The 13,022-nt window shown below is 37.2% G+C and overlaps 1 protein-coding gene across 4 annotated transcripts in view; it reads left to right on the top strand.

The window, feature by feature from the left end:
- The window catches only part of UBE3C (ubiquitin protein ligase E3C), an 84,666-nt gene extending 76,514 nt beyond the window's left edge, over nucleotides 1–8,152 (top strand). For all 4 annotated transcript variants that reach the window (XM_074868591.1, XM_074868601.1, XM_074868583.1 and 1 more), the window contains one exon: nucleotides 4,239–8,152. In XM_074868591.1, the coding sequence (XP_074724692.1) occupies nucleotides 4,239–4,409 (171 nt within the window). In that variant the 3' untranslated portion in view covers nucleotides 4,410–8,152. The remainder of the gene's footprint in view (nucleotides 1–4,238) is intronic.
- Nucleotides 8,153–13,022: the final 4,870 nt, after the last annotated feature.

Below are 13,022 nucleotides of genomic sequence, written 5' to 3'. Positions count from 1 at the left end.
TTTCTTGAATCATACTGTGAAAGTTCATTCTGGTGGGGTTTTGGGGGTTTTTTGTTTAGGTTTTTTTATCAGCATTAAAAAAAATACTTGAAAGGCAAATGCTAGAAGAATTTCTTCTCAGCTCTAGGAATTGGGCCCTTTCCTGTGATGGGTCCTGGGGGTGACATGCGATAAAGATGTCAGAAGTAAAAAATGAAACAACAAACCCCACCTTCCTCTTCCACACACACAACTTAGATGTTTGTAGGACTTATCACTGTTCTTCTCTTATTGAATTAAACAAAATTAATTCTAGAATTTTCAAACTTTTGATGCTTTATTCATAAAAACAGTTTTCCTCTGGAAAACAAACAAGACAAAATCATAGTGGTCTCAGACACAGACCTCTGACACTTGGATGATTTAAAATACATAAAAGCATATGTGGGTTTTCATACACTAGTATGTGTATCAGTTGCTAGGGGTGATGAAAGAATACTCCCAGTACCTTAGCTTTTTTTCTCAGGCTGCAGAGCAATTTTGAAGTGGAAGAGTTGTTTTTAGTGCCACATTCTTCAGGGAAGCATGGCCTTTTTCCCTTGACATCCATCTATCCCCTTACACTGCAACTTCATGCTCACTTCCGTCTTCAGTCCTTTTGTTTATTTTCCTATTTCTTTGTAAGCTGATACAGGTATGCAGCACTGCCATTGCAGCATGTGATCATTTAAACTTCCCTTTGGTACAGTCATTGTGTAACCCTCTGTGCAGTCTTAAGCTCTGCATAATCCATTCAGCTGCTGTAGCAAGTGCTGTGTGGTGCTGTTAGCATGTGGATAGGCAACGTATCCTCCATCTTCAATATCTATAATCTATGGCTCAGCTACACTCCTTTTATAGGCACCTAGGAAAGGAATTGGCACTTTCAGTCAGTAATTTGTCTGACTGTTCCACGTGTCTACTTCAGGATAAAATGAATCCTGTCTTAGACTCCACAGAACATACTAACTAAATCCCCTTAACAGTAAAGAGTGTCCAGGGTGACTAGATTGGGATATGGAGACAACGGAGATGGCTGTTTAATCACATAAATCCTATCTAGGGTATTCATTGATTGATTTGTGTGATTGATTATTTAAAAGCCTGCAAGCATTTCTCTTAAACTCTCAAGTCCATGTGAATATCACTGTACAGTACTCTAGCAACAAACAGGATTTTATAGGACAGTGGGAGGAAAAATCAGAAAACTGTGGGATGAGACCAAGATAGAACAGTGCACATCAGTCATGTAATGAAGGGATAATTGGGAAACAGTTGTGTGGAAACAAACAGAAGTCTCCATTTGTTGTCATCCTTTTTAATTACAAGGGGACAGGAGGAAATGCATATGAGGCTACCCAGCTTTGAGGTAGCTAGCGTGACATTTGGAGTGATGGAGGAAGTGAATCAAAAGTCTAAAAATACTAAGGCTGACAGCAACACATTAGAAAGAAGCCAAATGTGGAAAGCAGAAGTTCGTGTGTGTACTTGGGAGACAGGCCACAACCTGACTTTAACATACTTGCCTAGGAAAAACCAGAACCAAAATAGTCATCAAATTTTCAGCATGATAGCAGTAAGTTAAAAGATTAATTCACTGTACAACAGACTTGCGAGCTCAGCCACATGCAACAGTCTTGGCAACAGAAAGCAGAGTGAAAAGGCATTAGTGCCGCTTTGCTGGGCAGCACTGAGCGGAGGTTAAGTCAATACTTGCATGGCACTTGCACTAGTATCTTGTTAACACTGATTTACCAACAAACCAGGGGTTTGCCAGGAAATGTTTGCCAGAAAAGGAAGTGGGTAACTGGTATTGTCATTGTCTTGGTAGCCTATGGCAGTGTGTTGTTTAGGGCTTTGAAGGTGAAGAGTGTGAAGCTGCAGGAGTGCTAAGTATTACCGGCCAAATAACTGAATATATTTATTTTGATGGTAGACGTTAACATAAGCTATCTCCAAAATTTGGTTATAGTTTTAATATGTGTACTGTATTTTTCTGAGAGGAACACAATTTCTGGTTCTTACTCTGAAATCTTCTGTATGCTTTATGTTGTGGAACCTTCACGTTTTCTTCGTTCATGTTAATTTAAGATAAGGAAATGTCTTGACATCCATAGCTTATAGCACAGTCTAGCTTTGCATCATTTAAAAATTTTAAACTCTCACTGCCAGATTCAGACTCAGAATAACATTTACTAAAGCTAATTAAAGTTTAATAAGTTTAATAAATGTGATTGTTACGGACAAAAAAAAAATCATTAAAGCATGGTTGAAAATTGTTAAGTTCCAATCAGGTCACATAATAAATTGATGATACTTTTCACTTCCAAACTATTGCAGTTTCCCGCTGTACAGTATTTAATTATGCAACAAATGGTGCCCTTGGCATGACATTTCAATTTAGAACTTCATTTTTCCATTTTTAAAGCTAAAGTAGGGGAATTCAATTAGCATTTTGAAAGGAACACTAAAAATGCAGCATTTTAGCCATGAAATACTTTTAAGGCCTCCATTTGAACAATAATTTAGCTTAGAATCTCATTGACCTTTTGCCTTTGGAGCTGGGATTTTTTTTTCCCATTTCTAAAAGCAGAACTGTTTTACCTCAGGCAAGCATTTGATAAAATGAATACTTTCTTGCCAGCAAAAGCAGTGCTTTAGATGTAGCAAATAAATACATTTTTCACTATATTCTTTCTCAGAAGAAAAACAAAATCAGGTATTATTAAAGCAATTAAATATTCCATACAGCATGTCTTAAAAGTCTGTTCCTCAGATAAATAGTTACCACATCAGAAGAATAATCAGGTGTTGACAAGTTGATATCATTACAGATGCACTATGCATGTTAATATCATCCCAATAACAGCTGAGTGACTTTATAGTCACTTGGTAAAGAAACACCAAGTATCATTGCTTTATTTAAAGTTAGATCTTTATTTGGAGAATATAAAGTAGCTCTTGATTCAGAGTTCTAGACTATGGTAGTGTAAATACTTGCTTAATCTTACACGTGAACAGCCCCACTGAAGTCATTAGTACTGTTTGTCTTGAAATTCATAGAAAGATTAGTTTAGACTGAAATCTCTTTGGAGCAAGAAAGGCCTTTAGCAATGTATCAGACAATTGATTTTAACAAAGAAAATATTGTATATTGTGAGTAGAAGGAAAATGATGGCTTGATACTCATCCACTTGAAGAATTTATTTTATTTATGTGGGGTATGCTAACAAACTAAAGTTCTAGATGGAAAACACTGAAAAGATATGTTTGATCATAGTTTGTTTATTTGGGATTTTTTTTTGATGTCACAAAGAAATTGATGTAGTACTATAACTTTAGCATATTTGTTAATCTGGTCACTCAATCATCCTCTTTCTCCTCAGAGTATCACTTTATCATGACAAGTAAATGTTCATGTAGAATTTGTGCATAAAATTGGAATACTTTTAAACTCAAACAGAAGAATGTTGTAACTGGCATAGCACATCACTTCATTAGCTAGAGCAAAATTGCCTTTGGGATTTTTGTGTATACAGAAACAATGTCTTCCCTGCCTGGAAAGAAAAAAACAGAAAGTATAATTTTCAGAAGAAGTTGTGTCATTATACAATGACAAATACTATGTGTCATTCAAACATGACAGAATATTCTTCTCCATTAATCTCCGTTACTGCTAGGGATCTATTGTTCCCTGTGTTCAGCATGTATTTCAGTGTCAGAAAACTTTAGTGTAGTAGGAACCCCCATCATTTTCCTGTTCCTACAGAATAAACAGCATCCATGGGCATTTGGGAGGCTTTGTGAGGAGAGTCTGAAGTTGTGAATCCCAGTTGTTTCTCCCAAATACAACAAAAAATTTCTTGCATGCTGCTGTATTCCTTTTTCCATTTTGTGCTTCACTGTTTTTGTAGCATCGTAAATCAGCAGAATAGAGTGTATGAACAATAACAAATTATTCTTTTCTCCTTAGAACCAAATAAATTGTTTCGTGTTTTGCAAAGTAATGGGTCTTGGTGGGGACAATGTGGAGGGAGGCACTACACAATTCAAGAGTGCTTTTGGGCCACCAGGAATGAAAGAATATGCCATTTGAGTATGTCATTGTGACAGGTTTTAATCTAATGATTTATTTCCTAGAAATCCGTGCCAGCTGTTATGGGGTAGGTTTTGGCTTGTATGTATTTTTTGATGTTTTTTTTTTCTGTTGCATTTTTCAGGAGTTATATCCTGCATTTTGCATTCACAACGGAGGATCTGATTTAGACAGGCTACCTACTGCCAGTACCTGCATGAACTTGCTGAAGCTTCCCGAATTCTATGATGAAAATCTTATGCGAAGCAAGCTTCTTTATGCCATTGAATGTGCTGCTGGATTTGAATTAAGCTGAGTCGAACTGATGCTTATTTGGATGATCTGCAGAGGAACTAACCAGTGCCTACTCTATAAGCAGCACCCATACCCAAGCAGTTTTAAGGGAATTCTGTCTATATTTGAGCAGCTCTTGTGTCTTATCAAATGCCCTCAAATAGGTTTCATTTTTAAACACAATTTCTTAGTTAGCTTTCATGAATTAATATTACATTGACACTGCTTTATGATTCAAAACAATGAATGCTGTGTGCAGTGTGGTTGTTTTCTGTGTCTATGCGAAGAAAGAGCACATTTAAAGAACAGTGACATCTCAGTGAAACTAACCAAAGATGAAGCTTTGGCTTTGTGCTGTTCAAACATAAATAATTTCACAAACTGGCAATAAAGTTGTGTACCATGCAGCGCATTGGGATGAGACAGGGCTAACATCCTGTAATTAATCTTTTAGATGGAAGTGAAGCAGATGTTTGCAGATATCCCAGAACTGAGAGAATGAAAATGCTCATTACCGGTAACCTAACATCTTTACTTGCGTTGTAGAATTGTTTACAGATCATAGTTGTTGCAGAACTGATTTTGTTTTATACTACCTTCCCTCAAGATGGTAGGCACTGAGATAAAACGTTTATAATATTCCATTTGTGCTTTCTGAAATACCTTAGAGAAATTGGATTCGCATTATTTTAAGTTCAACCTTTGGCTGCATCATTATCACTTGAACACTGTCGTGAATGGATGTGACTATCCATGTTTTCTCTGTTCTGTTTCTGTCTTTTGTGCCTGTACAGATTTTTTTTTTTAAATGTATCAGACTCCTGTTGCATACACAGTACATACAAAAGTCATCACTTTGGAAAAATATACATGTAACGACTATTAAAATTATTTGAACCAAAGTTATCAGGCTTTATCTTTTATATTTGAAGCCTGTGGTGTTCACATTCCTTTTCCCTATCATTTCTTTCCATCTGTACCATATCTGTGCCGTAGACACTAGGCAAATTCATTATTTTTTGTGATTAAACAGCTTTTATATCCATCTGCCTGCAGTATTTCTGCTAAGAGTAGGTGGGAATATGCTGCTTAATATAATTCGATATCTGGGAAAAAAACTTGCTTTCATATGGAAGGATCCTCTAGTAGTAGGCACATTGTTGGGTATTCGTATGCAAACTGCAGTCAATTTAAAAAGGAATTATAGTTCAGACTGTAAGATTCATAAGTGCATCCCTCTGAACTTTAGTTTTATATTTTAAATCATCAAAATTTACAATCAAATTTGTATTCATCTCTTATGCAAAAAAATATTTTGCTGTTACTGGAAACTCTCTTGGATTTCATATTTAATAAGCAGTAACCAGCAATATCCTTTTAAATGTGGGGAAACTGAGTGATTTTAAGATGTTTACTAGTAACCATATAAAAATGTATAATTTCTTAATTTGGGTAATAGATGAAGTGTTAAAATACTATTTGTAGTCTTGATGTACAGAAATAAAACAATTGGTTTCCTTTTTGGTTTTGCTTTAGGCTTTTTATTTATGTTAAATGTTACGTACCCAACCTATTCTTTATCCCAGAACTCTTTTCTTGTATATTTTTCTACATAAATTATGGAACTTGTAAAGAAGTTGAAAAAGAGATCAGTAATAGTGGAACTGCCTCCTCGTAATTGCAAAACCTGAACACTTCTTTCAGATAGCATTATTTATTTTAGAACCTAATGCTTTAAATATTTTGAAATTATTTTTCAATTCCATTATTTTGCTACATTGGGTAGTGCTGTATCTGTATTTTGTAAAATTAAATTTAAATTTTCTATTAAATATTTGTATTTTGAAGATTGTGTTGAAGTCATGCCAAATAATCATGACTGGCAATGCATGCTTTCTGCTTTTGTAAAAGGAGACAGTGCACACGTTATTGCTGTCTGTTACCACGAACGCAGGGTCACCAGAGAGGGCAGGCTGGGGGAAGTGCGAGTTGCAGATAGGTGAAGTCAGGTAATTGCAGGAATCGCACAGTTGAAGAAAACATCAGTAGAGAATTCAAGTTTGCTGAAAATAGTCTGGCTTTTTATTTCTTCAGTATGTAGTACTCGGTGATCTTGTTTTGTATATTCTGTACATTAAGTATGAAATTCTGACATACTCAAGTCAGTGGGATTGTAGCCTAGATTTCATTCTGCAGGTAGTCAGTTGAAAATCTGTGCTGCAAGAGCTTACACCACCTTCAGTATCCAGACTGCAGAAAGAAGGAGGTAGGGCTTTCCTTTGGCAACAAGTACTTTCAATTCTGACTGTCAACCGTTTTCGTATAGCCAGGACGAATCACGAGTCCCTGCTTTTCAATGATCTATTGCTGGGTATTTTAAGGAACAGGAGATGAAGGTATGAGAAATAACATAGGTATAGTTAGTCATGTCCTGAGGAGCAAGGTGGTCTGAATGATCTCTCATAGCTCTTACGTAGCAAGAATTGTTTATATATGAAAATGGATTTTCTGTTTTTTAAAAGAAGAGTGAACTCTTTCCCAGTTGTGATGCTCCCAGAGTTTAGGTAGGCAGAGGCAGGAAGCACTTTGCATGCAAGTAACCTGAAATATTACTGTAGATTTTGATAATCAGAATTATAGCAGTAATAATTATGGGTTTGGAATTGTTGTCTGTGCAAGACAACCCTTCCTTAAAGTCAATTTCTGTACTTCAGTGTTTTGTCCTTCTAGTTCAGTACTTGCTTTTTGAAAAATGACAGCATTTTCTGTTTGGCTTTTGTTTTCAAATAATTTCTGTTTTACAATTTTGTAACCTGTTTTGAAAATATTTTTGTCAAGGTTTATTTTCATGATGGAAGAGGTTGCAAATTCTTCATCTCTCCAAAGTTAAGAGGCATAAAAGCGGAATAAAAAAGTAAAATTTGCACTTGGTCTGTTTCTCTCAGTGAGAATCTTTCCAGATGTAGGTTTAGTCCTACTAGCTGGGTTTAAAAAAAACCCAACACAGAAAACCAAACCAGAAATAATTTGCCTTGTTTCTTAATCTGTTGTCTTCCATCATGGTCCTGAAAGCCAGACTTGTAAAAATTTCACAAAACTCACTCATGATTTCTAGGGAGAATTTATGTCTACAAAAGAGGAAAGGCTTGGCTCCAGTTTCATGCGTAAACACTGAGCTGACAGAAGCTTGATTTGAACAACAGGATATCTTCAGTTACTTTCTGGGGGGTGCTCCATAACTTAAAGAAGAGCTTCCTGATGCTATTAGTAGCAATGTGGACAGGGTTTTTGGCATCACTTGAGTAATCTAGCACAAACACCCTAATTTGATCTGTAAAGGGGTTTGGAATTCAAAGAAAACACGTTAAGGAGTGCAGTGAGCTCATGCTAAATTTCAGTTTAACCCAAAAACTATTTATTAAATGCCAGTGAGACAGCACATACTCTTTTCACCACTGAAAAATAGTACAGCACAGAAACAAAAAGGAAAAAACAAGAGAGCTGTTTTTCTTGGAATGTTTTGTTGGAGCTGTAATTTTTTTTTGTATTTATAATTATATGCAAAAACTTTAAAACATTTGCTCATATACATGAATCTGTGTTAATAATAGTTTGTGATGTAAATGCTTATTACTATTTTTTTTCATGATGCTTTGCCTGTCAGTGAAGGAGAGAAGAAATGAACATGGTCTGTAAAACTGATCAGGATATATATTTTTATTGACTTCTGCTTTTGTGAATAAAATAATTTGAGTTTTCTTGAAACTTTGCAGAAACACTCTTTTCTTAAAGGTCCTTTCCAACCTAAACGATTCTATGATTTTACTGCTTCAGGATGATTTGTAACTTCAGTTTTCGAGCTGTGAAGTTCCCACTCTGTCAGTCAAACTGCAGCTATAAGGTTTAGCTTTGTTTCAGTGTGTCTTTCAAACAATGTAGCTAAGATTACTAATGTGCTTTGAAAAAACTTCTTCAGAATCTTTGGAAAGAACAAAACTCCCTCCTTGGATAAAAATGTGAGAAGCTGTAACTCATAGTAAAGAATGCTGCTCTCTCAGCAAACACGTACAAAACCATCTCTTTCAGCTTCTGGAATTTTAGCACACATGGGCCCCTCTGAAGGTGTAATTTAATTTTTATTTCCTTTGATAATTACAGTTACCTGATTTCCTTTGCTTTTCTATTATTTTCATTGCTAAATACACTTCTAGTTCCCATGATAGCATTTATAAAGTTAGTACTGTGCATGTTTATTTTGGAATACTTAAAAATAGCACCATATATTCTTCAGTGTCAGCTTACCTACCACTAAAAATATGGTAAACAGAAAATTGTAGAAACTCCTCTTGTAGGGTACTTCATAATTCATAGCACGAATAGAACACAAATGCCCAGCTCCCTTGCCTGTTTTTCAGTATGTATCTGGTAGTCTGGAAAGCTCACAAAATTTCTGATGTGTGTAGAGAGAGACAACACGAGGCAAAAAGGGATTATGAAGTTCTACCAGTTGTATCCATTTTAGAGAACACAGAGGGACTGAGGTCAGCAGGAATGTCTGGAGATCACCTAGTCCAACCCCTCTGCTCTAAGCAGGGTCACTTAGAGCAGGTTGCTCAGGACCTTGCCTCGTGGAGTTTGAATGTGTCTGTGGATGGAGACTCCACAACTTCTCTGGGCAACCTGTTCCAGTGTTCAATTACCTTTACAATAAAACATTTTAAATCAGGTTTAAACACAATTTCTTGTATTCCAGTTTGTGGCCATTGCCTCTTGTCCTGTCACTGGGCAGTACTAAGAGGAATGTGAGGCTTCTCCAGGCTGAACAACTCCAGCTCTCTCAGCCTCTCCTCACATGACACATGCTCCAAAACATTCATCTTTCTGACTTGGCTTGTTAGTGAACACAGCAGCATCTTCAAAATACCTTTTGTGGACTTTGATGTGACAGGGGACTGAGTAGGCTACACTAATTCTCTTCCTTGTCAGATACCTGTACACATCTGTAGTTGTTAAAAAATGGCATTTATGAAGTAAGGTTGGATTTAAGATTTTGTGGCTTTGCTTTTTCAACTTCCAGTGCTGTTTTGTCTTTTGAAGGATTTTGCAAACCTGCTGTCACCTGCAAAATAACAGACTCAGTAAAAATTGAGGTCTCAATTATTTTCACAACTTTTTATAGATGCAATGCTAAACATTGATGCAAAAACCATAGGGCTAATGTTAGATCACCTAAATGTGTATTCACTTCTGCCAGCAACACTGTCAAACATCTGGAAGTGCAACTTCTTGGACAAACTCCTGTAATTTGGCTGTCTTCCACAAAGGTTGGGTAGCCCAGTGCTAGATGCAATCCAGCAAAGCACATCAGGCATATGGGAGAAACACAGGAATTCTGACTGGCACCAGTGGGACTGCTTGTATATAGAGCACGCACAGATGTCCTGCAGGCTTGATTTCACGCTGTCAAGGGATAAACTTTTCTTGTGTGATGGTTAAATCATTGCTATGTTTCATTGCCAGAGTAGTTGCTCTGCAGTCTGGGAGTAAGTTTACCTGTCCACAGCTCTGTGGAAACTACACATTCTGTTTGTAGTGTTTGTTAATGTATTTATAGGAACAGCTTGCTCAAATGTCCTACTATATTTAAAATCATTCTTCTTTGCATTCCCAGAGCAGCTGTTATTTCATTCTGTGTAACGTTTGACTGAAAAGTAGTTTTGCATTATTTGTATTTTATTCTGTTTATAGTTACACATAGCTCTTGATTGCCGAGAAGGAAACAGGCATTCACCAGATGGTGTTATTTCAGATCATCTTGCTACTTCTGCTTACCCAAATGTTGGATCTAGGAGAAGCATCTCTCATCAGTTGCTATGTAGTTTTGCTGTATGTTGTCAAACACACCTTCTGAAGAAATTAGTTTCTTCTAGCCCTTGCATCTTTAATTAAGAATAATTCTTTTCATTACAGCTCTGCTTACTGTTTTTCCCCTCTGCGCTTTCAGGCGAACAGCAGCAGAGCTCAAAGTTCTGCAGAGATATTTAAGCTCTAATTATCTGTTAGATCTATCTGGCTATTGATGAAAACTTACATAGAATTAACTAATATTTGGCACTGGCATATGGATAAGAAAGCATATCCCAGATCCAGTTAATGAACATAAATGCTGATCAAGCTGCCCTTGCAAGGAATAAGTGCTTGCTATAAGCTGTGAGATCTTCTCACTGCCCACAACAGTTCTTAGGTGGTTGTCTGCACACCCCAAATAATCAGTAGAATACCTCTGATACTTCAGGACGAATTGCCAGAACCACCAGCTATCCTGAAATGTTTTAACCACTCCCAAAAGCGTCCACTTGGCTGAAGCTTTTGGTTACAAAGAGGAGTTCAGATAAATTTGCAGCCCCTTGATGACCTAAGGAGAACCATACCAATGAAAATTGAGGTTGTGCTCGGCAGAAAAACTCTGGAGAATGCTAATGAAAATTGGTTATTTTCTGCTTTTAATGCTTGTACTTAAAAGTTTTAAACATTAGGTGTATTGCCCATATTTCAAGTCTAATTGTTTCTGATAAGCTATCAGCAAAAAGTTAATGCTTATATTTAATTAAGTGGCACTTTCCAGAATTACTTTGCCAGTAGTACTATAATTAAATGATATGAGAACAGTCTTTGATACATACGCTCATATTCTTTGCTAATACCAAAAATAGAATCTGTAAATCTGTAAATAGAAAAACTGTATGCATTAAGCAGCAGGCCAGAGCAGCAGGCCGGGAAGGCTACAGCCATTACCACATCAAAGGGACTAATATTAATATCCCTCTAATGCAGCATTTTTAAGCATTTCTTGTGTTCTGATGGGCTTTTCATAATTGACCTCCATAAGTCATAAAAAATTATTAAAAAAAAGAATCTGGGAACTATGTGAATTGCTAATACCTCCTGGAATGCTGCCACATTATTTCCATCATTAGGTTATAGCTACCAGTTAGGCCTGAATTCATCTCACTTAACTTCAGCCATCTGTAAGGTGGCTGTCGAGGCACTTCCGATGAAAGAGGCGACCCAGAGACAGAGCTCCAGAGGGCGGATTGTTCTTTACTAAAATACATCTCCAAAGTGGGTGGAATAAATCATGCCCTGGAGGTGCCCCCTCCTTCTCTCTCTTTTTGTAGTCAGAGGCCTTAAACTAGATGCTTAACTTTTAGACAGCTGAAGTTAGTTGAAGTGAAACTAGACCTTTCCCTCATATTCCTGGGTGAGAGTTGAAAATCCATGAACAATGAAGATCCTTCGATAACAGAGTTTATTCTGACTTATGACTCAGCACTTGGATACCAGCCCAGCTCTGCCTGGATCTTTGATACCGGCTTCGACAGACCCACCAGACTTTATCAGCTTTTGTTACCAGAATGTTGATCCTCTGCCAGCACTGTCAGATTTAATGCTCTTTAACACAATATTCCAGGCTTTTGCTGCAAGCAGCTAACCATAAAAACATAGAACACTTCACACGTTTGCAAATACCTTTGAAGAAGGTTTTCTGAATCTAAAAGCTTTTCTGTTTTATTAGTCCTGTAAGTAGATCAAATTAAACATGTTACCTCTTTCTACGAGTCCTGCCTCTAAAATCTTTCCCATGACGTCACCTCTGATGAGGAGGAAGGTGGTTTTGGTTCTATAATTTATGCAGTTCCCCCTCTTGTTTATCTGTGTTAACTTTTTACACAGAGACTGCAAGGTCCTTCTGTTGCATGGAAAACACTGACATGGGCAGTTCTCATTTAAGGACTTTCAAACTATTGTAAGACATCTAGATATGATTAATGCTGAAGTTTAAAAATAATTCTGAGAAAACTGAAATGAATGTGACTGAACATATAGATCAAATTGAACTATGGGTCAGAAGAATTTTAATTAATTCTTGAGGAACTAGTTAGTCCTGTCCTGTGGTACTTGAACTATGTAACTTGAATGAGAGAAAGGGGGTAAAAAGGTGGTTCAGCAGTACCTGACTATAGATATGAACATTGTTTATCAGAGTGCTACTCTTAAAAGCAAAGTAATCATAGCCATAATATCTATTTTGAGCTTTAGGTGATCTTGGAGATGCAGAGACTTTGCCTGGACACATACAGATTAGATCACATTAGCCTGAAAAACCTTAGAGGCTGAGCTGACCTGCTGAAGATCTGAAGGGGTAAGAGGTGGGTGTGCGCCGTACTGGGCTAAGGCAAGTGCACTGAGCAGCTTGAAAGTAGCATTTCCTCCACTGCTTACCAGCAAGCAACGTTCTTCTGATCAGAGAACAGAAGCCAGGAAAACAAGATGATGAATGTCTATGTTTTTGAAAGAGCCATTTAGCAACAGAGGAAGCTTGAACCATAGGAGGGAGGTAGAGACGTCTTCCTTCGGTAGGAGCTGAGCAGTCTGATGGATGCTGTGTTAGAGGCAACCTCAGCCCGGAGCCTCTGGAGTTACTTCCCCCCGCTCATAAGACCTTGAGATATAAACAGAAATCCCTTAGGTGCTACCTCTGTCCCGTTGTTTCCAAATATCACCAAGTCCATGGAGGTTCAGTAGCACTCTGTGCCAGCCCGCCAGACTGAGCTGCCTCCTGCAGAGTGGCTAA

Source organism: Strix uralensis, chromosome 1 (genome assembly GCF_047716275.1).
Source record: "Strix uralensis isolate ZFMK-TIS-50842 chromosome 1, bStrUra1, whole genome shotgun sequence".
Lineage (NCBI taxonomy): Eukaryota > Metazoa > Chordata > Aves > Strigiformes > Strigidae > Strix > Strix uralensis.
Note: the sequence above shows the minus strand (reverse complement) of the source record. Positions and strands in the feature narration are given on the sequence as shown.